At 38.3% G+C, this 26,023-nt stretch overlaps 1 protein-coding gene across 3 annotated transcripts in view; it reads right to left on the reverse strand.

Annotated features, from left to right (window-relative positions):
- The window catches only part of EPHA6 (EPH receptor A6), a 362,638-nt gene that overhangs the window by 112,784 nt on the left and 223,831 nt on the right, over positions 1-26,023 (reverse strand). For all 3 annotated transcript variants that reach the window (XM_030945817.1, XM_030945801.1, XM_030945809.1), the window contains exon 6: positions 234-358. In XM_030945817.1, the coding sequence (XP_030801677.1) occupies positions 234-358 (125 nt within the window). The remainder of the gene's footprint in view (positions 1-233; positions 359-26,023) is intronic.

Raw genomic sequence — 26,023 nt, forward strand, 5'->3', positions numbered from 1 at the left:
TGAATAAATGTACAATCTGCTTGCTGCTCTACTCAATTCTAGTGTGAAACAAGACAACCATTAACAAGTTAGAAGCAAAACAACAAAACTCAGCACAAAATAAAACGTCTGGCATACACACACAGCATTGTAGGTGGGGTCAAGTGAAAAGTTTTTTAAAAAATACTATTAAGAATACAAAACACATTGCTCTTTAGGATCTGAGTGTGGGTGATGCTGTAAGTGAGACCTACTTTCTCATAGTACTTGATCTCGTAGTCCAGAATTGCTCCATGGGGAAAGTCCGGCTCTTGCCAGGAGAGGGCAATGCTGTTTTGGGAAGCCCAGTCCTTCCTTACCATACCTATCAAGGTGGGTGCTGAAAGGGAAAAGGATAACTAAGGGTTAAAGACGAAGCACACGGTTTATCCTTCCAACCTCCTGTCTGAGGATACCAACCCGATGCAACTTGGAGTGACCTCCAGACAGAAAAGCATGACAGATGGCAATTCTCAGGGAAACCATATAACCTGGAATTAATGTCTCAAGCACACGCTGGTAACTCCTCTGCTGAAGTGCAGAGCAGCTTCTGGAAAATGGCTGTGAGCAAAAATACAGAAATAATGCCTGGGCTGGGCCCTGCCCCAACCAGGGCAGCACTGCTGGGTCCAGGGACATTGTGTCCAGAGCAGAATCACATTGCAGAGGCAGCAAATTCTGCATGCAGCTTAATCTTCATTAAATGTTATGATTCAAGTGTTTAGGATGTACATTCAGTTTACTCCCTGGGGCAAAATAAAGTGACACAGCTCAAAACAAACACAATGAATCCCTTTTCTGGCAAGCCCTTTGTGAGGTGTCTGTGTGCACCAAGAGCCAGCTCCGGCAGGAGCCCCTGGAAGGGATTGGGGTATGGGCAAACTGGGGGAAAAAAGCTGCTCCTGGAAGGGGCCCAACATGCATGGATGCATCCAGGAGCCAAATTATCTCACTCTGGGGTTAACCAATTTTAATAACCATTTCTTTTTGCCTTTTTGGAAAAGAAGGTGTGCGGCATTCACATTTTCTGAAAAATCCCTTTGCACACAATTTTTCTCCGGGTAAGCTGAGAAGCCTCCAAGAAAAAGGCAAACAATTATGATCTCATTTGCTTCTCTTGTGTTGTGCTTCTTTGGAATGTGTTTGGAGATTGTTTACCCACAAGTGATTGTTTCATTGCTTTCTGATATGAGTGTTTTCACTCATTGGCCAATCATTGCCAAGCTGTGTCGGGACTCCGGAAAGAGTCACGAGTTTTCTTTATTATCTTTTTAGCATTCTGTAAGTATCCTTTCTGTATTCTTTAGTATAGTTTAGTTTAGTATTCTTTAATATAATATAGATCATAAAATACTAAATTAGCCTTCTGAGAACATGGAGTCAGATTCATCATTCTTTCCTTCATCTGGGCACCCCGCAAATACAATAAAGGTGCATGGTTATCTATGCAATGATTTCAAATGGTGCAAAGACTGTGTTCTAGAAAACAATCTTTGCTTGTTTTATTAATCTAATAATAAAGCATCTAAAAATATTCTCCAGACAGGTGGTTTTAATAGTACTGATGTGCAGCTTTCCCAAATGTTACAGCAAACCCAGTCATATTATTCAACAGTCCTGAACACAACGAAGATCAACAATCCAGCTACCATAAGTGGTTCACAGATTTCATTATTTGTCTTTCCATTAAAATATATTAGTTTACTACACAACCTCCCCCATTCATCTCTCTTCTGAATCTTACTTAACTTCTTCTAAGTTTCCATGGAGTTGTCTCCTAAAAATAACACATTTTTATGATTTCTGGTTTTATCTTTTGAACGAAAGAATCTCTCTAGGAAAATAAAAAGAGAATCTGCTTCTAGTCACAAAATTTTACGCCTTAGTTTTCTTTCCTGTAAACATTTCAGGAGGTTTAAGAAATGAAAACAATAAATTCTAGAATGCAAACAAACACAAGAAAACAAAACCGTGTGTTTGTCTTTGAAAAAAGAGAAACTCTACACAGAGATGTGTGTATTTTTCTCTGTGATAATGCATTTATTTGAGAGAGACAATTAACTTCCATCCAGTCTTACCTTTGGGTAACTGTTCTGTGGGATAATAGTTTTGTCCTCTCTGATGTGAAAAAAAATCCCAATTCAACACCTAACACCAGAAAAAAAAACCTTACCAAAGTGTAAGAGCTGACACAGGATACTTCTACGCCTTTGCCACTTTAACCACAGGTCTGATGCAAGGGTGTCAGAGAGAAAAAAAAAATCCTGCCATGCAGAATAAAGGATTAACCTGGTTTTCAGGAAGTCCTTAAACAGCATAATGTAAATAACTGAACAGAATAAAACACAAACTAATAAATAAAAAGCATTCACAGGATTTGAACCAAAATGTAATCCCTTGGCAGGTATAACTACTCCCTTAGCAAAAATGAAATTTTTACTCTTGAAACTGAGGGTGAAGTTGAGCTCTCACAATATTTCTCTGGGGTACAATCAACTTCTCCAAGCAAGATACAAAGTCAGGTCTGTTAAAAGGAAAGCAGGAGCTAGCAAACATGGATTTGTAATTGCTAAACACTGATCAAGGGCCTAGGAAGGCACTGCTCACATAAATAGTTTTACTATTTGTTATTTTGAGTCATTCACTGGCATTGAGCTGTGATTTACAGGTGGGTCTGAGGGAGCTATAGCAAACTGTCAGATACATCTGGTGTCCCCCGTGCGCCTGCTTAGAGGTGATGAGCATCAGCACACTGCAGCTTCATCCCACAGCAGCTGGGAGCTCATTGTTCAGACAACCCAACCCTTGCAAAATTATTAATATTGGTGACAGAAAACACCAGGTTAAGCTGTAGATAAAATTATATTCTTGCCTCTTTTAGGCTTATAAAATATACACTGCTGATATAACATGTCTTCAAATTATAGCCTGAGCTTTACAAGCTTTTCATATGTACTGCATGATGGGGATTTTTCTTTGTGTTCTAACTTCCAAATTTATATAGCAATTCATGCATGTTTTCAGCCTAAACTCAACACACTAATTCTTCCATTTGTTGAAGTGCATTTCAAAAGCACAGTCATGGTGCATTGGAAGATCCTCTCAAAACTTCAGTATATGAAATAATCCCAGTTTTCTTTCCTGGAAAGAACTCAGTCTGAAATTAACAGAACAAAATTACTTTAGATCTCCCCTAAACCACCTGTGCTTGACCTGCACTTGAAACCAACAAGCCCATACAGCAAGGCTCACATCACATCTGTTGCCAGCACTGAATCCTCTAAATCCAAATGCAGAGATGTGCACATAAAACTGTGAATATGAGAAGTGTTTTTGTGTTTGTATCAGGTTAAAAAAAAAAAAAGTGTGGTTTTTAACAAAATGCACAGAAGAATCACCACTGACCATTTCCTGTATGTGCAGAATGATCCTATTTTTGCCAGATAGGATTCCAGTCAGAAATTCCTTGTAGGAAGAAACAGACAAATAAAAAAATAAAACCAAGTAATTAAAAGCACAGCTAGCTGCGTTTCTTTTGTTGTGAAGTGCTACTAAAAAATATTCATTTCTGTGGAGAAATTTCAGCTCCTTATAACTGTTGCTCACCAGAGCAGAAGTCAATTAGACCTTAGAGATCCTATCCACTTATTGTTAAAGCTCTTTTTAAGCAGAAGATTGTAAGATAGGTAAATCCTATTTTCCCATTCCTAAAGGCTGCTCTAATGTCCCTATGATGAATCAATGGGAAGTTCTTTTAATTAGTTGTTTCAAAGCCAGTAGCTGCAGGAGAACTCTAATATGGTTACCCAATGAAACCATTTGAAAAAAAGAAATGCTTATAAGAGCAGCATGGTTTTAATCACTTTAAGGGCAGCATTTTCTTGCCATTGGTCCTAGGCTGAAGGGTGGTTTCTGGCTCTTGAGCTCAGCATTGATCTGTGTTTTGTACAGAGGATTCTTTGCACCATCTGTTACATCTTCTACACTGTTATAAATTTCTTGAATTACAATGAGTCATCTACAATGTGGTGAGCTCCTCATTTAATTTAGTCCCACAAGCTTCTTGGTCTTTTCAAATTTTTACTGAATAATGGAAGTGCATTCTTTCATTCAGAGTGAGCAGATTTTATTCTAAATTTCTTTGCCTTCTCTTTGTCAGAATCCTTTTTTCCTCATGCAATACATACAGGACAGAAAATGTGTATATTAAACAACGACTGGATCTAAGTGTTCTTTCCCTAGAAAATTTCTTTTTCTGAGGCTGGCTTCCATTATCCATAACTGTCTGATCTCAAAATAAGTGATCTTCATTCCTTTGGACACCATCCTCATAAGAAGGCTGTGGGTGCCAGTATGTAAAATATTGGGGGTCTCAATATGTAAAATAATGCCCTTTGGGATCACGTGTTTAATTCAGCTTGTTCTGTATCTCTGTCATTAGCAACAATTACACAAATTGCATAATTAAATGTTATTCTTTCCTTGAGACCTCTGCCTGCTTCAAGGTACAGGAGAGATCACACCAAAATATAGGCTTTTGTCACCTGTTTTCTGAGCAGGGGTTTCCCTTCAGAGGAGGGAATCCACCTCTCTTCCCTGCCTCTTCCTCCTCTCTTATCTCAGTCACTTCTCAACTGCAGTTATGGGAAAATACTGACTAAACTCAACTCAAAATCCCTTGCTTCTCTTTTAAAACTCATTACTTCCTCCTAGGTTCACCCTACAGAGGAGGAAACTGCTTTAACATCCTGCAGGGAGCCTGCACTCCTCCTGCTGGGGAACAAGTCCTTTCAGTAAGAGGACAGGTAAGGGGGGAAGATACCAATGCTGTAAAGACTACTTTACATTGACTGTGTTGGATCAGAAAACAAAAGAAAACTGTTTTCTTGGTCATGAAAATGAAAGGGCTTCTTCAAGCTTCAATTACAGGTTAATGGCACAAATTAAACCAACAGTAAATTATGCTTAACACTATAGAACTTATAGTTACCTAATAATTGCAACCCCACTAAACAAAAATGTTAGGGAATCAATGAAACAGAATAGACATGTATCAAGGTCCAAATCTGAAGCGTTATTCCAGATGGTAAAAACACTCTTTGCACTTTTTCTATACCAAAAAATGCTATTATAATTTCACAGTGTTTCACCAGCCTACATTCTGTAACTATATTAACATTCCTGAGTATGTTTTTATATTATCAATAAAAAGAGCACTGAGATTTCATTCACAATGCCACATCTGAAAAAAAAAAAAAAGACATTATTTCAGGGCGCAGTAAGAAAAATATTGCCTTTAATTCTGATTCTAGAAAGACTACTGGAAAGGCAATAAGCTGCTTATTATCTCTTAGAGAAGACATTTTACTCCAGTAACAGAACTGGAAACAATGAAACAACATTTCCTGATCAATGATAGTGCCTCCAGTGCTTTACCCATTTAAGCTATCTGCCAAGGATTTTCCAGGGAAGTTAAGAGGCCTGAAGCCTTGATCCTGCATTACTAATGCCATGTGTGAAGCATATGATCAGTCATCTGAAGGATGTAGTTGTGCTGTCTATCATCCAGAGCAGTCTTCACTCCTGCAGTATGGTTATTAATCCTCCACATAGATGCAGTTCATCCTTTCTTTCTTTTGTGTTTGTTTGTTCATCTTTCTGTTGCTATCTTTGTAGGATAAGGGAAGAAAGAGTATCTTATGAACAAGGGATGTGATAGGGATCCAGGAGACCCCTGTTTATATTCTTTTCTGGTTGTGCTCCAGAGATTTTCTTTAATCTCTTGACTGAGCTATCTCAACATACAATGTGAATGTCAATAAGTTCCATTGTTTGCAATACGTGAGCACTTTCTTGTTAGAAGGGTGGCTGTGTGAATATAAAAGACTAAAACCTAAGCACAAGCTGACATGGGAAACAAACCACTGAAATATGAACAGAAATTAAACTTTTATTAAAATATCCCCAGTTCATAACCCACCTCTGTATATTAAAGATGTTCACATGGATGAAACATTTACAGGTTTATACTGAATTCAGCAAGAATTTGTTTTCTTACCACACAAGCTTGCTTTCAATTAGTACAGTGACTAGATAAGATATTTGATTCTTCCCATAATAGAGTCTCTTATCTTCCTAATCATTTCAGTAGTAATTCACAGTTACAATGCTTGGAGGGGATACTATTAGTGGCACTAACCTTGGAGTTCAAAGTTGAGTATGGTGTTTCCCTGACAAAGCATTACAGCTTGCAAATTAACAAGTTTGGGGTTTAAAAAAGTAATTTTTATATAGTTTTCTTACACTAGTTCCCTAAAGGTTTGCACTCCAAAGACAGCAGAGCAGTGTGCTTCTTTTGAAGCACTTCATTTACTGAAAATAGGCCTCCAGCAAGTTATAATTATCATCTCTCCCTCCATCTTAAAATCCTTCCCCTTGCAGATCTTTGCTTGCTCAGAAATGGTGGATGGAAGCCAAGTGAACTCAATACCCTTGTCAAAAATTGGATTCTGCTTACAGTGTTGTGGGCTAAAGGTCATGATAGACACAACCCCCAGATTTCCTCCAGGGTAAATGTAGATTCAACATGGCTTTTTTTTTGTGTGATCCATAATGCAATTCTTTCTTCCTTGCTGCCTAATTTCTCTTTCATCTATTGTTGATCTTATGTAAAGAGACAGTAATTATTCATCCACACGATTTTGCAACACTACAGATTTACTTTCACTTGCAGAACGTGCTGCCATTCTCCATTTTTCAAGTTTCAGACAGAAGCACTCCTAAATCTTTACTTCTTACAGGACCTACTCAGCTTCTGCTACTTCAAAGTGGATTTTAGTAGAAGATACTTAAAACAATAGTACAAAACAAGATAAAGCCTTCTTAGCTGCCAGTCAGACTGTGTGGCTGTTCTGCTCTCTCTGATGACATGTATGTGCAAAGCCTCAAAGATAAAAAGTATTGTGAGATATTTGACACAATTTATAGCACAATGAATGATTTAAAATATCTTACAAGTTTTTTTTTAAAAATTGTATCCCTTTAAAAAATCACACAAATGCTTTACCTAAATGTATGTTTTAAGGAGTTTCTTTATATGTTCTGTATGTCTAAAGCAAGAGGAATAAATTCAGTTCAAAAAAGCACAGAGGGAGGGTGTGAGTCCAGGAGTCAGATGCAAAAAACCAAAATTTGCAAAACTAAACCAGGTTGCCTGTCACATAAATGGAAATAATGTCAAATCAACAGGTCTCTGGCAACCAAAGAGATTTGCATCAGAATAAGCAGATTCTTGGATCCTTTTGGTTGCCTTTTAGGGCTGGAGGAGCAGGAGGCAATGAGAGATCTAATAGGTCATGGGGATTCCTGAGGGAATAGCTCTCTGTAAACCAGAGCTGCCCTCTGCTTGTTTGGCAGAAGGCAAAACTGAGGTTGTGTGGGGCTGGTACATCAGCTCACAACACGTGGCAACAACTTCTGTGGCTGAATGGCACAGTAAAAATGTGATTACTGGAAAAAAAAGGCCCTTCTCTTCATCGGCTTCTTCTGGGCATGTTGTTCTGGAACAAAAACCAGGGAAGGGTGCAAGAGGCCACTCCAGGCAAGTCCATTCCCTTCCTATCACGCCTTATGACGATTATAAACCCTGCTGTGGTACCTAGAGGAGAAGTAACAGAACATTATGTCCCTAACCAGCAGATTTTCTGCTTTCAGAACCTCAAATGTTCTGTGTTGTGCTGCTCACTGTTCCTCCTGACTCAGACATTTTGGTGAGCCACTGACTGTCAGCTGGTGGCATGTTTGAAATTGGTGTGTGTGTGCTTTCCTGGGCTACTATTCCTGACACACAGGAGTCCTCGAAAAAGGAAGGCAGAGTGGCTTATGGGGTTTCCTTTTTAAGGAAAACTGTGCTAAAAGAGAAGGAGGCAGGAGAAATTGGTTTATCAGCAGATTCAGATTGCTACTATAATGATGTTAATCAGCGTGAAGAAAGATGTGTTCCAGCCTGTGTTTTATATAAGTTAAAAATATCATTCCAGTGCTGCTAGGTGCCCTGTGATGTGGGGACAACCTGTGGTGACACATTTCTTCAGAGAACTTTGTTTTCAGCCTCCTGGTGTAACTTGGGTATTGCTATAAATTGATTGCAAACACAACTTGAGGTTAAGAAGGTGTCATTCACGGCAGCGAGGTGTCATTACGGAAACAGAGCTGTAACTAAGTCTCATTCAGCAACAGCCCCTCCAGGGTCAACTGCAACCAAATTGCTCTGCAGAACTTCCTGCTGCTAAATTGATCTCAGAAGTTGGAAAATGAAATAAGCAGGTTAAAAAGCACTAGGAAATCTGCCATCTCTTCACTCCATTAATTGCCACTCGTCCTGCAATGTAACAAAGGCAAACATAAAATGTACACTCATTTCAGCAAATCTTTCCTGCTCTTGTTTATATCCAAATACGAGGCTAGATCAGATTGTAAGTAATTTTCTGTCAAACAGTACTTTACAGGTCTGAAAGAGGTTTTTCTTTTAGCAAGAATATCATGAATATTTTATGTGAACATCTTCTGTGAACCTTCTGTAAAAGCTGTGTTTGTTGGCATGTGCAGAGAATGTCAGAGCTACTGTACTTCAATATTTTGAGTGAATGTGTGTAAGTGCATAGAGGCACATCCAATACTGACTTCAAATGTACATCTTCAAATGATTTCCCCAAAAATGTTGATTTCAACAAAGCATTCTATAAACCACAGTGATGTGAAATGAATATGCCCCTATAAATTAATTCCCGGAATGATGTTACAAACAAAATTATGTAACTTATTATATACTTCATAAATGCTAAAAATATTCCAAAGGTTTAGTCTAGCTCTGTTTCATCGAGGATCAAATATCTTTTAAATATTTGATGTGGAAACCTGTGCACAAAAAAGCAGACCCTTTTAAACTCTGGCATACAGACAAGAAACACTTCTAGGAGGCCAGGAAGTCAATGGTTTGTACTCAATGCACACGAATCACTGAAAAGCACTGCTGCTGTCAAATGTAGCTTACGTGTTCAATTTCTAGGCAAGTAGGGTAGAATCTGACTTGACTCAAGTAAGTTAAAAAACTGCGGATTGGTTTTGGCAAGTTGTCTTAATCTCTCTGTAGTCAGGAGATGAGATGCTGAACCTGCTTTGGGTGCTGGTACATCAAATGTTTTAGCCACAGCATTTAATACATTCATCACTACCATCAGCACAGGAGCTCATTGCAAAATCAGTCATGGATCTTCTTTAAAGGTGACCTCTAGAGCAATGTAGGAGTAATTTTAGATATGTCAAGATCCTAAATAAATTTCTTCTCTTTTCTTTTAAGTTGGGTGTATCTATATAATTCCTCTACATGAAGTAGCATGTTTAAGCTACCAAAAAAACGTGGACAAAATATCGAGGCACATGCTCTGCAGTTTTTAGTTAGCTCATTGGGGATTTTTACCCACCTCTGAGTCTAAGGGCAGGCTCTCAAGGTGATGGATGGAAGCAATGACACCTGAAGGTATCAGGGCAAATCCACTCTAAAAGCAACAAGCTGCTGGCCTTTAACTTCTGTTGTGTCTAAAACCTGAGCTTCAGAAGAGGCCAGTGGCTCTTTCTGGACTACAGTACTCATATGCTGAAAACATGTCACACTAATATTAAATGCATTTGAAAAATAAATGCCTTTTTTGGTGTGTTTTCCTCTTTCAAGAAGATTGAGTTGCTTTTATTCACAAAACTCCGCAGAGTTGAAAAACCATTGGGATCTAAAGAGTTTCCATCTTTCTGACAAATTAAAACAGCAAGAAAGAAGAGAAGTGTAGAAAGTAGATCAGATGATAGGCAGTAAAATATATTTCCAAGAGAGGTTTGTGGAAGGCTGGTAATTATGGAATAACCTCTCAAAAGGGAAGCCTCTTCAACTATTCGCTGCTAGTTAGCTCATGCCCTGCAGCTTGTGGTTTAATACTTATTACAGATATCCATGCTCATGGAGAGGCAATCTCCTGACAAAGACTCATGTGAGAAGGAATCCTGAGCATCCACACCTCCAGGTCAGTACATCTCTTAGCTTAAGGAGCCTGCCTTTTCTTTCTGAGAAATTAACTATCCAAGGAATGCCCTCCTAGCAAGAGACTCTGAATTGTCAGAACTCCTCCATTATGCCCCTTTGGTATTTCTGTTGTTTTTCTTGACACTTAATGAGTTTTTGTGTTCTTCAACATTCTGCGTGCTGAACTCTGCCCTCGGAGATTTTTTCCCCAGGTCTATTTTTCATCTCTAGTAGCACAACAAATGTGCTTCCTACAGAAAAAAAGAAAAGGAAGGTTTGAGGTGGAAAGCTGAGCACTGCTGTCCTACACAATCTCTTGTCCAAAGGATGAAGTCTAGGGGACCTACTGACACATGCAGATTTTGCACTGGTTGTTTTTTAAAAAGGACCATAAAAATTCTGTGGCATCCAAAAAGTTAGGGAGTTGACAGACACTGAAGCAAGATACAGAGAAAATATTCCTTATTAACTAAGATGCTACTGAATGCTGCTGGGAACTGGAAGACCAAATATGGAGAAGCATTATTTGACACTTTCCTGACCTTCTTCCATCAGTGCACCCCATAGCTTATTGTCAGAGAAAAAAAAAATGGACTAGATGAGCCTTCTGAAATTCAGATACACTATCTGGTTACAAAGCCTTCTGTTTAGCTCAGCCCAAAGGCAAGCTGGCTACATGCCGCTTCCTTCTGGAACAAGCTTTCCTCTATCCTCAAAGAGCCTTCTGCACTGCAGAAATTTTACAGAGAGAAAACACCCTGCTCTTGCAGCTCTGGGAGCTGCTTGTAAGAACTAATGGCTCATATCCACACAGTACATTAGTGACATGTAGCTGAGTGCTTTGGGGTCTAACTTTCAAGTGCTTGATTCTCAGAATGATATTCAGAGTTAAATTATGCTCCGTGTCCACTATGCTCCTTAACACTGTCAAAACCAGAAGAAATCAGAGCATGCACAAAATCAGAGCTCGACAACTTAGACAACTTTCAGTTTGACAGCTCATGTTAAACACCAAGGTTACACATTGATATTGCACTACTGCAATATTGTTACATTGGAAAAACCCACAAAATAATTATCTCAGTAGCAAAAGTTTGCTCAGCCTCTTTTATTTTTATCATGAAGAAAATCTTCCTTCTTTGAATCTTCCTTAGATATTCTAAGTAATTCTCTCTGTCCAATATCATACTTTGATGTGTGATTCAGTTGTGAGTCCGTAGTTTGGAAGGTCTGAGAAATCAGTGTGTCCACACAGGATATTTAAAGTTTTTTGGCACACAAACAAAACCAAACAGTAAGACCTGCTAATTCAGACCCATGTCTCAGTATTTGGCACTGATCTCTGTTTCTGTGACCTTCATCTTAAAATTTCTGCAGCATCTCAAATCCCTGTGTACTCAAATATATGGTGAAATCTGGGCAAGAAAAACCCCACCAAAAACCCAGCAGCTAAGGAAATCTTTGATAGAGGAAAAAAAAATCCTCCACACATGCAGCAATTCCTTGAATGCCATCTAGAGGACACTAACCTCCCATGGCTATGAAAGGGTCCTGACACACTCAAATGCGCCAATTCTGGATCTTCTACCTCTTTATCTGTACTGTTCAGAAAATAAGGGTTAGTAAAATCTGGTCAAAAATGAAGTTTAAAAATACCAACAAAAATAAATAATAGAGGATAGCTTTGTAATAGCTTCTAAAAATACTATTCTGCTTGCACAGATTAATTCTGCGCCAATAAATTTGTGGAAAATAATTACTGGAAACAAAAGGACTATTTGTAACTTTTTGTTCTAAAATATACTGGTTATCATTTTGATGGTCCTGCATCAATATCATGAATTTGCTGAGCCATCATGCTAACTCTGCAATAAATCAATTTTCCATATTTCATTAGTGATCATGATCACAAAGTATTTGTAGTGTTGACTTAACTACTCATGACATGGTTGGTCAGATACATCGTGATTGTGTTTGCAACTGCTCATGTTATACAAGGTGATCTTCCCCTCAAATGTCCTTCCAAAAAATTCCACATTAAGTGGAATAAAGTTTTGAGGAAAAAAGGCTATATTGATAACTAATTCATTGGCTCAGGCTGACAAGAACTCTTCAAACTCTTTGAGTTTGTCAGTATTTGTTTCAGTCTCCACTTGCTGGTCAGGTCCCATTAAATTTACACCATCTACTCTTAGTTACTTTAAGCATCTAATTCCATGGGAACACCTAAAGTTAGGAGCATCAGGACCTATTTAGCAGAAGAAATGTAGCAGTTTTATTTCTTCTGAAGTCTTTAAGATGGCACATCTTAAAAATGTTATTACCTCAGCCTGTCTGGTCCATGCTCTGCATCTCTCCTCAGGGCCTACACTGGAAAGACATTGAGTTCTCTTTCCTCAACCAGTGAAATGTCTTACCTTTAATCTACACTCACAAAGCCACCTTAATGGCTTTGTTTTTAAGATAGCAATTACTCTAACCCTACTCCATTCTATAAACATTCATATCACCAAGAAAAATATTTTAAATTATGTATTAAACACTTCATAATGCAATCTTTCGCATCTGAACCTCCCATCAGGTATAATCCTGCTATATTGCCAAGTTCAAAGATGTTGTTTGCTTCCTTTTAAAATAGGCAGAAATACAAGCATGGAGCCTCAGATTCTGATATAATAATAATAATAATAATAATCACCTGACATTTCAGTAAGCACTCAATCCTGAATATAAAATATAAAACAGCTGAGAGGGAGACATTTATTAGCACTCTCAAGTAATTGGAACTAGCAAGAAAGACAATAGCTGATATATTTCAATGCTTACACATGTTGATTAAATAATTAAGAAAATTTCACCTGTTTAAGAATGATTCCTAGAAGGTTTATGATTCAGAATAATAATTTGTAAGACACAGTTGTTATGATAAATACGTAATTGAAATATTCAGGTATAATAATTCTGTTTCAAGGGTCATATGTAGACTGTTCTCAGTGTCTGAAAAATATGTCCATATTCTACACGTGCTTTTTGTTTATAGTGGACCAAGTCTACCAAGACTCTTTTGCTGTACATTTTGCTTGTACTGTGCTGTTTGAGATGCTCATGAATGATCTGCTGAGATGAGAAAGTTTGCTAAACTTAATCAGGGTAGTAAAAAGGGAAGACTATGGAGAAATGTGGAGGGGCTTCATAACATAAGCTGACTGGATAATAAAATGGCAGATGAAATTCAGAGGAGAGTGATGCACACAGGAAAAGAACCCCTAATCTCATAAGCAAAACGAGCTCTGAGTTGACCATTTCCACCCAGGAACAAGATTTTTGAGTTCTAATAAATAGATCTATGAAAATGCCAGCTGTGTGCTCCAATGTAATAAAAAAAAAAGATTAAATGTTAAGGATTACAAAGGAAAAGAAAAGCCACCAGACCTTCACACTGAGACAGCATATGTGCACATTTGAAACACATTTTGAATACTGTATGTAATTTTGGTTTGTCATCTCAAGAACTGTATGTTAGAACAGGGAATATCTACAGCAATTAATAAATTAAAGTTGTGGAATGGCTTGCACACAGCTAACTCAAGAAAAGAAGTGGGTTCTGGAAAGGACGATGCAATGAAAGGTTGAAGCAGGAATGACACAAAGAACACAAGGTGTGATCATTTCTTCTTGCAGCACAAAAGCTGGACATTGCAAGTGAAGTCAAAAGGATGTGATTCTTCATAAAATGTGAAATTAAGCTTTGGAATTCCTTGCCAAGGGATGCCGTAGATTTTAACATGTATTTAGTAATAAATCGTTAATCTCTACTGGGCAATAATGTCCCCCCAAGCACAACTTGTCAGCTGAGTACTCAGGAAATTCTTCTGTTCTCTCACTCAGTTCTAATCTTCACTTTTTGGCTACTGCCAGACAGGATGTGAAGCCAGATGAGTCAACGGTGTGATCCAGTACAGCTGCTCTTTTGTATAATCAACAGGAGCAGAAAATGAACGTAAGAGGAGAGCAGGGTTGCTGGCTGTTTTGGTACTTAGTGGCTTGATGAAGAGTCTTAGCCCTTTTTTTGTTTTAGTTTGGTTTGGTTTTTCCTCCTTTTTTTTTTTTTTTTTTTTTGGGGGTTTTATTTTTTTTTGTGTTTTCATCTCTCTGTATGTAAGCATGGTGGTGAGAAGCCTGGAGTCTTCTCAATGAATCTGCTGCACATGCATGGAGAAACTGCTTCCATCTTGCATCTTGCAGTGGATCTGTGCCATCTGTGGCACCTCTGCTATATCTCAGACTCACTGCAGTCATTCATCACCAAGTCCACCTGCACATATTCTTTGTGAGGAGAGCAACAGTTTATCACAAACTGGAAGTGCTGACCATGCCTGAAGTCGGAGGAGTGAAATACACAAGTAATCCTAAAATGCAGAGCACTCCCACAAGATCCTATGGACAACACACCAAGGATTTCTTCAGCTCATTTGGAGGCTGAGGCACTGGTGCTACTCTCACAGTCAGGCAGTTCCCAAAAGTCTGCATATCTGCTCTTTGGACAGCCAGCCAGTGTTCCAGAAGGGAATCTGCCAGGCAGATAGGCCAGAGAAACTGGGAATTTCTTAACAACAGGTACATGCATTTGGCTGACTCTGGGGGAGACAGATTTTGTATCTTTGGCCTGGGGCAGATTCATCAGAGGACAAACTCCTCTGGGATGGTCAGGAATGGGAAGAATCCTCTCAGCACCATTTGTTATCCATGCATTGGGTCTGAAGATGAGCAAAGGTTGCAGGATATGCACTGAGTGAAGAGAAATGCAGGAGCAAAGACACTTCAAGACATCAAGCTTGCTGCAGCAGCAAAGGAAGAAAAGAGCCTGTGCAGGGAAGCACTGTAATGAAACTTACTGGAATATCTACAGGGAGTTAGTGGTACCAAAAATGGGGTAAGCTAAAATATTAGACCATCTGTGAGTGGATTATCCAAGAGACATCTGCATTGCCTGTGGATTTTTATAACCACATGAAATAGGTGCGGAAATTCACACACCACTGGATTGATCTTTTTTCATAAGCCTCAGAGTGGTTGAGACATTAATTTCTTTAAAGTATGAGCTTTATTCCTTAACACGAATTTTTTGGTTTAAGAACTCAAGCACTATCTTAAGTATCATCACTATCAAAATAGCAACCATATAATTCAGTAAAGATGGAAATGGATGGGAAAACTCATGTAGAGAGATTTATTACTTCATAAAGTTTGCATAGCACGTTTAGTCTGGATGTAATTCATAAAACCTTGTATGTTCACTGCTTATATACTGCAGTACATAAAATAAGGAATATCTACTCCCCTTCCACAGGTCAAAAAATAATAAGCACACTTTGGCTACTGATCAAACTGAACATATGTAGAGATTGAAGCTGCCCCATCTGTGTGCTGGCAGCAGAAGGGCTGTGGCACGTTGTGTCTGAATCAGAGATGTGAGCTGAGTCTTGCCCTGCCTGTGCCCTGCAAGCCCCCCACAGCCCCTTCAGCTGCAGGTGGAGGAGCATCTGCAGGCTCAGGGACCAGGGTGGCACTTCAGGCTGTCAGTCACATCCTGATGGACATGTCATTGCCTACAGACATTGGTATGCTGCGCCCACACCAGTCCAATGGATCACCAACACAGGAACTGGCTTTTTATCTAAACTGTCCAGGAAGCAAGGCTCTGCAGGGATTGTTTTTAAGTCTGCCTGGCACGTGAACTTCAATATGCATAAAAGCAGGCTGCTTCTGGGAGGCTTTACAATGCATTACATTTTCTGTCATTGTGTCCACATATGTATTCACTACAAACTGGTTTTACAAAGGAGAGATGCCTCAGCATGTGAAAAACCAAAACATTCCTTCTGCTCCCACATTTTCTACTCATGATTATGCTGTTATCACGTAATGAAAAATAAGGGAAGACACAAACTTCTTTGTAAGTTTAAACTGAGTTTTCTTCTCCAGTGGAAAGAAACAACAATATGAATACAGAGATATGCCAGATGGCTTCTGTCAGGTTTTACTAATTTACTGAAAAGTTTTTAGGCAGAGAACATGTATATTCTGAACTTGAAGTACATGGCATACTTGTGAAAGTCTGTATGCATTACTTAGGAGGTGTGAAGAAATCACAGTGATGCAAGAAAAAAACACAAGATGAAAAATGACTTTCCACAAAAAATATCAAACCTTACGTGTTTTTTGAGAGCGCATTTTTGTTGTCCATGTTAAGAATGTATTTTCACTTCAGTTTGCAGCACCACAGTAGGGGGTTTTTTCAGCTTTTTCCTTCATTTTTATAAGTCATTTTGTATTAGAAGCATATCTATCCCTAACAATTATGGTAACTCAGTTACTCCTTCAAACATATTTTTCTGTGAATTATTTTTGTTTAAAATAAAAAAAACAAGTAGAGATCAGAATCTGTTATTATGATCTCATAACTACACTAGACACTTTTTACTTGATAGATAAATGCATATAAATCTGAGTGGTTATTTATCTCAGTGTTTCCATCTACAGTGCACAGCTGTATGACTTAGCCTTTGAGCAAACATATGCTACTTGGGATCAACAGGGTGAGCAACCAAAGGAAATACAACTGATTTAGACATAAAATTCTAGTTATTTTTCTTTCCACATGGCTTATTTCTGCTCTTAGTGCATGCTGTTTTAAGAAGGCAAGCTGTCAAAGTGGTCAGTAAACACACAGAAAACATTTCTGTACTTTGGTTTCCTACTTAGAAGCCATCCTGCTTCCCTTTCTGTCTTATCACTGAAGAGAAGGGTGTTTTCCCAGCCAGAGAAAATCCTGGCAGAAAATAAAGATTGTTTATATTGCAATAATCCATTTCAGTATTTGTGTAAATAGAATGCAAAGGTCACATAATCCAGTCCGTAACTCTGCTTTATTCTGGGGATGCCTGGGGTGTTTCATTTTGAGTTTTTATTCAGGTACATCATGACTTTGTTCCTTTAGCTGATTTCCTATATGCACCATTCCTCTTCTAGCTGTAACTAGATCCTCGTTGTAACTAGATCTTTTTTTAGGCAACTGATCCTGGGGACATCAGGCCATTGTAATGGATGAGAGAAACTGCCTCAAGGAGACAGAAGAAGATGGTGACATGAGCAAATTACAGCTCTGATCACAGCCAAACTTCAGTTTTCCAAATTTTTGTTTCTGAAAGCAAAACCTTTCCAATAAAAGCATACTTTGCACAATGAAAATGATAATTTTAAAGGAGAAAAACTTTAACCAGTTGGTCTATACTTACACCTCTAAGCTTTTTGATTTCTCCCTGTAGGATATACTTACATATTTAGATGTCAAAATGACAAAAAATTTGGATGCTAGTAAGCACATAGGTTCATCCCGGATCACACAGGACTCTTGGGAATATATATGTGAGATACAGGCAGAGTACATTTTTTAAAGGAATTAAAAACTCCTCTGGTCAAAATGATGCACTAAAATCTTACAGAATTTATACACCACAATGATCAGGTGAATGCAAATTAATCCCAGAACTCCATGGGCTGGCTTCACCACTAGCATGGCAAATGAGACATTGAAGGAGAGAGGGGAATTTTCAACATCAGACAAGTCTAAGAGTCATATTCCTGAGACAGAGTGAATCTAGTCTTGCACAATTTACAACGTGGTAAAAGCTCTTAAGATATGACAGATGGGAAAAGTGTACATCTGAATTCCTAGTCAATGAAATCATAAAGAGATAGGACTGTTACCAGGCTGAAGTCTCAGATTTACTGCATTTGGAAACACTGGAGTGTAGACAAGATAAATACTGGAGATGACACTGGCAGCCAATAAAAGTACTTCAAAGTGCTTGATTATGATCCATTATTTATGATCTAACATGAAAACTGTGGGTAGGAGGGAAAGGTCCCTGTCGCAAAGGCTTCAGTATGAGAGATGAAGGATTAAAAACAGAAGGGGAAGTAAGAGACGATTTCCTACATGAGGACATAAATTGTGTTTTCCTGTCACTTCTAGCAGGCTGCCCCAATGTCTGGAATATGTAACAAATTTAGTAAAATTGCTTGAAATTATCTGAGAGCATTTGTATCCTAAATAATGCAAAAGCAGTGCTGGTTACTGTTAGAATCATTTTGGACTGACTGAGCTTCAGAAATAAAGTGCCTGTATGGAGTCAGCTTTCTTTAAAACTACCTATAAAAAGAAATGCATATGATCTTTAAATTAATTGTTTCAGAGCAGCTCACACAATTATATTAAGATTTCTAAGACTTCTGTTACGAAAGTGAATAATTTATCCTAACAGCCATTCTTTTGAAAGATGACTTGAAATAAATCTTTTATTTGTACTTAAAATCTCCCTGTTCTCCTACCACAATGAAGAAAATTATATGGACACAAAAATTTTGGTTTTATGCTTTGACCAAATATCAAGAACAAAAAAACCCATCCTGTAACAGCTTCAAATTTAGCAAACCACATTAAAACACACTAAAGGACAAGATAATTTAAACCAAATTTTAATACAGTTCTTCACTGTACATTGTATTCAGCACAAATATTTCACTCAATTGCATTTGTTTACTCACTGATCCAGAAAAGGATGTCTCAATGTGTAAAAGCAAATGCATTAAAGCAACTCCGTTGTTACACAGCAGAATTTGGCCTTCACACAATCACAACTACCTACTTCACATTTTAAAAATTCTGAACACAGATGCTCAGCAGTATTTGTCTCAACAAAATGCTGAAACAAATCCTAAATTGAATCTTTAAAGATACTAACAATAACTTGGGAACCATCAGCATCCATTCCTTCTATCTCTCTTCAGCAATAACTAAAAGCAGTGTATTTTCTAAATATGTGTGAAAAACTGGAATGAGTGTTTCTCCCCGATAACTAAAAGTAGAACCAAAACCAGTCAACCACATTCTTACCTTTCTATCACTATCTTGACATTCCTGACATTGACAGGAATGTCTCTGCTGTCAAAATGGCAACATGCATGAACATTTTTGTTCATGTTTTGTATTGCCTAGGATGGGGTGTTGAGGGTGGGAGGGAAAGGGCAGTTTGTTCTTCATGCCCCAGTCCAGGTGGCCTCTTATAGCAGCACATTGGCTCAAGCAGGCATTCCAATCTCAAATCGTTTTGTGAGTGCTTCTGTGCATGCTGAACAAAGCCTGCCATCCTCTCCAGCTCCATCACCCAGCATCTTTCAATCAAAAAATTGCACTTTGGCATGAACAAAAGGTTTAGGATGGACTTCTGCCACCCTCCCAGTCCCAAGCTAAATGGCTGTGAACATATGCAGAGATTGTGCTGCTCATTTTTAGGGCTTTATGATGGCACATTTAATTGTAATAAAAGTGCAATTGATGGAAAGTGAGTTACAGATTGAACAGGCAGTACAGCAGCTGTACAAGGTCATTCAACAAGGACTACTCATTACTTCAAATTACCACCCATGAGGAGAATCTACAGAATATGCCAGGATGGAGCTCTTTCTCTGACACCTCATCTTTCAGTTTCATCCCAAAGGCCATCTTTGTTTTCTTTACGGATAGCATTTCCCAATTAGAACCTGCTGCCTTAAGTTACAATGACTCAATTGCCATCTCTAATGCAATTCACACACGTGAGGCTGCTCCTGCTGCTCCCATTCATTCTGAGAAAGGTGATTGCTACAAATTGCACACAACAGTTTGTCTCTTCACAGACCTGTGTTTCTGCCCCATTTGACAGAGTGATGAAAGACAGATGCCTTGTTTAGTTTTAAATCACATTTGCATTCGATTTTCATTTATCTTTTACTTTCATAGCTCCTCATTCAACTACAGCCTGACAATATTTGTCAAGAAAAAAATATCCCATACCTTGCTTAACAGTTTATAGGATTTGGCAGCATTGGAGCTTTTTCTTGATTACCTATCCTGGCATTCACAATCAGAGACAAGTATTAGATGGAGACAGTTAAGTGGAGCACAACTTTGCTCATTCTTCCGGGAATCAGCAATATTTTACTGGAGATAGTTCATGATCATTTTATTGACTGCTGCTTCCCAAAGAGCCAACATCAGAACCTTCACACTTCTTAAGTGATTTCCCAGTGAGCTGGAAGGGAAGTATTGCCCTGCCTATAGAGAAGACATGGGTGAGATGGAGTTAACAAGGTATTCATTAAGGAATGCTCGTTCCAAGACCTCTTCAAATTTCATTTAATAGAAAGTCAGACTTTCTATCCAAAGAGCCCCTGCCTAAAGCAGAAGAAAACGCCAGCAATTAGCTCAGCTTTCTACAAGGCTGCCTTGCACCATGGCCCTGTCTCACTGATCTCTTACAGGGAGGAAAAGCCACATGTCCTCCTGTCACCCCTTCAGAGGATATTGTTCTGACACCTTCATGCCTCCCTTCCAAATTCTAGGCCTCTTTGCACGAAAATTTACTGTCAATAGTTTAAAAAAATTATTAACTATAAATACATATATAAAAATAAAAATATTAACTATATTTTACTGTTTTGGTCAAGAATTATATCAGAAAATAGGTACATTAGAGCCCTTCATCTTGTATTTTTGAGCTGGGATTTGGTGTAGAGTTGCTGATAAAGGAATAGAATAAATATGATATTTACATATAGGAAAACTATGACTCCATATCACCTTCAATCTACACCCTCAAAACTGCTAATCTAAAAAAATTCCATGCAATAAAAAAAGATAAAGCTGAACTAGAGATCAGTAGCAATGTTGTTATTTGCAAGAACTATCAGCAGAGAATATCAACCTTTTTGTCAGGAATACACCAAGAAAATTGATTCAAGTCGCTCTAGTTTGAAATATTGTCCAATAGCTTTTAAACATGCTCATTAATTGTCCTGGCAAATACAAAAGAAAAAAAAAAAAAAAGAAATACACAGCTTTTAACTTCAAAATGAAAAAAAAAAAAAGTAGTAAGAAAATTATTTACTGGGTACATTTAATGTAACTGATAATCCTTATTCTGAATGGCTGCAGAACACCCAGAACAGAATGAATGTCTCTTGTTCATTCTTGTGTTCACTTTCTTGTCTTCCTGTTTCTCCAAGATCTGCCAGAAAATATATTTATTTATGAGTGGTCACATATAAATCTAATGATAAGAATTGCTTCTTGTAACCTAAAGTGCTGAGATACCATGTTTGTTTAACAAACTATTTTTATCGGTGTGCTGTGCACATCACTGTGCTGCCGCACCTTTACTAAATTCAAGTGCTACAGAGTCTTCAGGAGTATCAATCAGTCAGCAGAGACACTCACTGGAGGTTTTATTGTTTTTTCAAATGGCAAATAGTGCCACAGACTGCACAGCTGTCACAACTGATAAGAGCTCCTCAATGGTGGACAAATCCAGCCTTATTCTGTTTTTCTACCCTCATTCTCTGTCATTGTTTATCTCTTTCTTGCAACACCTAGTTTTTGTAGTTGATAAATACAACTTTTAATATTCATGTTTTTCTGAAAAATGTTATTTTCACAGTGCAAAAGTACTTCTTGTTCCCCTCCCCATAAATCCAACCTGCAATCATTTCAAAAGGCATCTCCTCCTGTGCCCCTCAGAGCAGTACCATGGCTTTTGGGTTGTAAGAAGCACTCTGCTCAAGAAATGTCTAGAAACGGCGGTAGCAAAATACTGCAAGAAGAAACCATCTGAATGGGAAATATTTGGAATCTATGAGCATTGATAAGGTTCCTGTATGAGACTTAGAATAATTTAAGAAGATAAAAAAACTTCTGCTTTGTTTTTCAGAGTACACCCCATGCACTTCACAAAAAGGTATTAAATATTTCTCAAAGGAAAGTTATGAAATTATTGCAAATTAAAAACAGACAGTAAAATTATAGATGTCAGTACTGTAATTAATTATTTTTTAATATACAGACACCCTAAGTGTTACCAATAAGGGACCAGGTCTGTCAGAAATCACAGAACCCCAGAATGATTGGGGTTGAGGGACCTTTAAAGATCATTTAGCTCCTACCCAGGGACATCTTCCACTAGATTAGGTGGGATGCCATGGATGAAGACAAAACACTTCCAGAAATGGTCCACTGGCATTGAAGTCGAACTGTGCTGATGGATCAGTCAGAAATCAAAGTGCTGACCTTTGCACAGCCCTTGTTTTCCACCTTGATATGAGATCAGCCCCAAGCTCTGATACCTTTTATCTTAAAAAAGCAATAAAGTAACTAAATTTTTATAAATGGGAAACTCTCCTACATTAGTTAGTGAGTAAATTAAACATTATTTCTACTGGTTATTGATTATTCGTTTTTTTAATGCTCTCGAATTTCCACTCTCCCTTGTCAATTCCAATTTAGGAAGATATCAATAGTTTATGAAAAAAATAAATCATGTTCTAAGTTTCACTTTGAATGGACTTGCTATTGTCATCTACTTACAAGAGTTGGGGGAGGAGAGGCTTTTTTGGGATTTTACAACTAATGCAGTGGTACTACTACTGAATTGTTGGCAAAAAATACATTATTTTGCTTAAAAATGCATGCATGTTATTCAGTTATTTATAACTTTTTTCCACTTTTACCCAAATAATACTCAGAACTTGGAGGACTACCAATATTAATGGAAAATTGACACGAGTAGCTCAATTTGTGTATGGACAATCACTAAATAAATATCTATACAGCTTGAATAAAATTGATGCAACTCTGAGTACAATGAAAGGGTTTTTTTACAAAGAGTAGAGAAAAACATTCTGTACCCGTGAAACTTCAAGGCAAGAAACCCAATAACTCAGCAAAGGGCTGGATATTAGGTGTACTGCCGCCCACAGTTCATAAAACCTTGTATTTTAAGTTTGGATTAACTTCTTTTACAGAATATCAAATTCTTACTTGCTTAGGGGCATCTCTTTAATATCACAAGAATGTTAGTTGGAGTTAATAGAAGAAATTTTCAATCACCAACACTGAAGAAAATTGGGTCCTGGCACATGTATTGAATAATAAGATGATGAGGACATAGAATTGGACAAAGCTTTATGCAGCTACTACCATGCCCAGGTAATGCTAAATTCATAAGAGACAAAGATCAGAGAAGTCTTTCAAAAATTAATTAATCAACCTTCACACTACTGAGATAATACCTTCTTTCAAATGTTTTAGCATAGTTTTTTTGACAGCTTCTGCTTGCACAAATCATCACCTTAATTTCAGCTACGCCACAGCACTTCCCTGTTTAAGAAGACATTTTCCAAACTCTGTTTTCATTTACCCTATATACATTCCACCAGGATATTTAAAACTCAGGACTGTTCTGTGTGAGACATATTGCTCCTCCCTCACCAACCCCGAGGGGAAAGTTTCTGAGCGGTGTGAAAATAATGGCGCCCATTAGGGAGGAGCACACTGGGAAGGAGAGTGAGAGACAGGCGTGAGTGGTCTACACTACTGGGACCTGTGACGTAAAGAGAGCAGACTAGGCAATTAAACTCTGTCAGATGGAGAAAAGTCAGTAAAAAGATATGAGAGAGGGAGTGGTAGAATTGAGAAATGAAAAGCACTCCTTGGATCAGATCTGTACAGAGACAAAATTACAATGGGCCAGTGATCAACCACAGTCTCCTCCACCTGGAGGAGCACCAGGGCACATGTGGGTTTCCAGAGCAGTGATCAGTCCCTAAAGGGCTTTTAGGCCTTTTCAGAAAGCCAGAATTCAGCTCCCCCATGGTTCATGGGCTGCTGCATCTCCAGCCTGGCAGAGGAGCAGGGCTACCACAAGGGCTGCTGGATAAAATGGACCCACAGCAATGCAGAAAAAGTGAGACACCTACAGGTAATTTCCTTGGGTTCTCCTGGCAACCAGGTGTCTTCTGATTCCAGTCCTGTGTCAAAATAGAATCCAAAACCTGCAGAGAGCCTCTGTAATTTCCTGGAGGCCAGCTCCTGTGCTCTCTGACGTGTGGCACACAATTCATGCCTCCTGATGGGTCACACAGTTTGGTCTGTGGCTCTCAGGGTTTCATGGGACACTGATGCAGTGAGCAAACATCCTAAGTTTTATTTTCAGCAGCCATTCAACACTTTAAATGTGTGTTCCAGCACCCATTAGAAGGACATTCAAGGCTGCACTGTTTTGGAGACTCTTTGGCTTTCAGTCAAGTGCTGTATCTGGAGAGCAAACAGGATTGAAGTGGAACCAGCAGCTGCAGCTGCTCAGAATTTTCTGTTCAGCTCAGGCAGCTTCCATTCAGGTTCCCACTGCTCTCATGCCCCATGCAACTGGTGAGTATAACTATAATTATTAGGTGCTGAATAAATGTCACGAAACGTTATCTGATATTTCTGTAATATACACTGCATTAGTATGTGCCACGCTTGCTTTCTATTGCTTTCCCATCGCACAGCGTGGTGCTGCATAAAGGCTTTTATCCCCAGAGAGCTTTCTCATGGAAAGTGCTGAGACACTGTAAATCTATCCAAAACAGTGCTGCTATCTTTGACTTTGATACAACCAGTAAAAAGGCACATTGGAATACACTAGGAAAGAAAAAAAAAACCCAAACCAAACCACTCAGTTCTGAGTTGATTCAGTGCTGATGTGTCTGAAAAAAAGTTAGGCAGCAAAACACTTCAAAGATCACTCCTTCCAAACAATAAAAAAAAACTACCTTAAAACTTGACATTTCCAAAATGATGAATCTTGGATTGAATCATGTGAAATGTCAAAATGAAGAGAAAAAGAAAAATCAATAGCTGTGCAGATGAAGCACTGTGAGGTCAATCACACTGAACTGCTAGTGCCAGCCACCCATGTCTTTTTAATAGCAGGATTTTCAAAGTCTACAATACCTGAAAGACACTAGAGATTAATTTTCAAGACTGAATTCCCTCTCAACAATAAAGTTATTACACAGCTTGTTTTTAGAGACTGAAGCAGGGGAATAATGAAACAGCACATTTCCAAGAAGTTTTTACTGTATTCTTGGGATTAGTTCATCAACATTATCCTCAGAATTTCATGTTATATAAATTTTCCTTTGGATTTGATATATTTTTACTGCCAGGTAACTGAAAGTTTTAATCAGAGGAGAAAAAAAAAGGCTTAGAAATCATCACCGCTTTTGAAATGTGTCCTGAGCCAGCCACTGACCCTTTTGTGACAAAACCCAGGATTTTCCTGTGAAATTCACAGCTGTGGCATAAATACACTGGGCAGACCTTACTTGGGCATGTCCTGATGGAGTTGGCCTCTCATTCCCAGGCTGTGTGGGAAGCTGACAGTGGCTGGCAGAACAGAGGTGCCCAAAAGTAGAAAATACGAGTAGCCCCTGTATTACATTTCAGTGTGCATCATCATGAAGTAAACCTAAGGCATTTCATTTCCTCTCATCTACTAAATGTTAATTTTTTCCTGAATTTATTTCTGAAATGGAACTCCTTGGACTAGCCAGTTGAATACTGACAGGTACCAGTAAGTAAAACAGGATAATCACCAAGTGGGAAACCCCTTGTTGTTCTAGTGAATACAATGATTTTCCTGTTATCTATAATCACTGGTTTTATTTAGGTTTAAAAGTCTTTTGAATTAAGATAGAGCCTAGCCATGGAATATTAGCACAACTGTTTTTATTGCAGCACTACTCACATAAAAAGGCAAAACAAAGCATGATGGAACTGGATTACTCCTGGATAATTCTTCAAGAGGCGAATGAGAAGCGAGAAGCTTTTATTTCTTTTTTTTAAAATCTCATCACTGGAAAAAAGGTTTATTTGAGGAGAAAGAAAAAAGAAAGGCATTTCAGAGAAAGAGGATGTCTGAACTGATATTAGAAAGTAGACTTATAATGACTGATGTTAGAGATTAGCCTTGAAAGATTAATGGCATTAATTCATGAGACCATCCCCAAACC

This window comes from Camarhynchus parvulus, chromosome 1, assembly GCF_901933205.1.
Source record: "Camarhynchus parvulus chromosome 1, STF_HiC, whole genome shotgun sequence".
Classification (NCBI taxonomy): domain Eukaryota; kingdom Metazoa; phylum Chordata; class Aves; order Passeriformes; family Thraupidae; genus Camarhynchus; species Camarhynchus parvulus.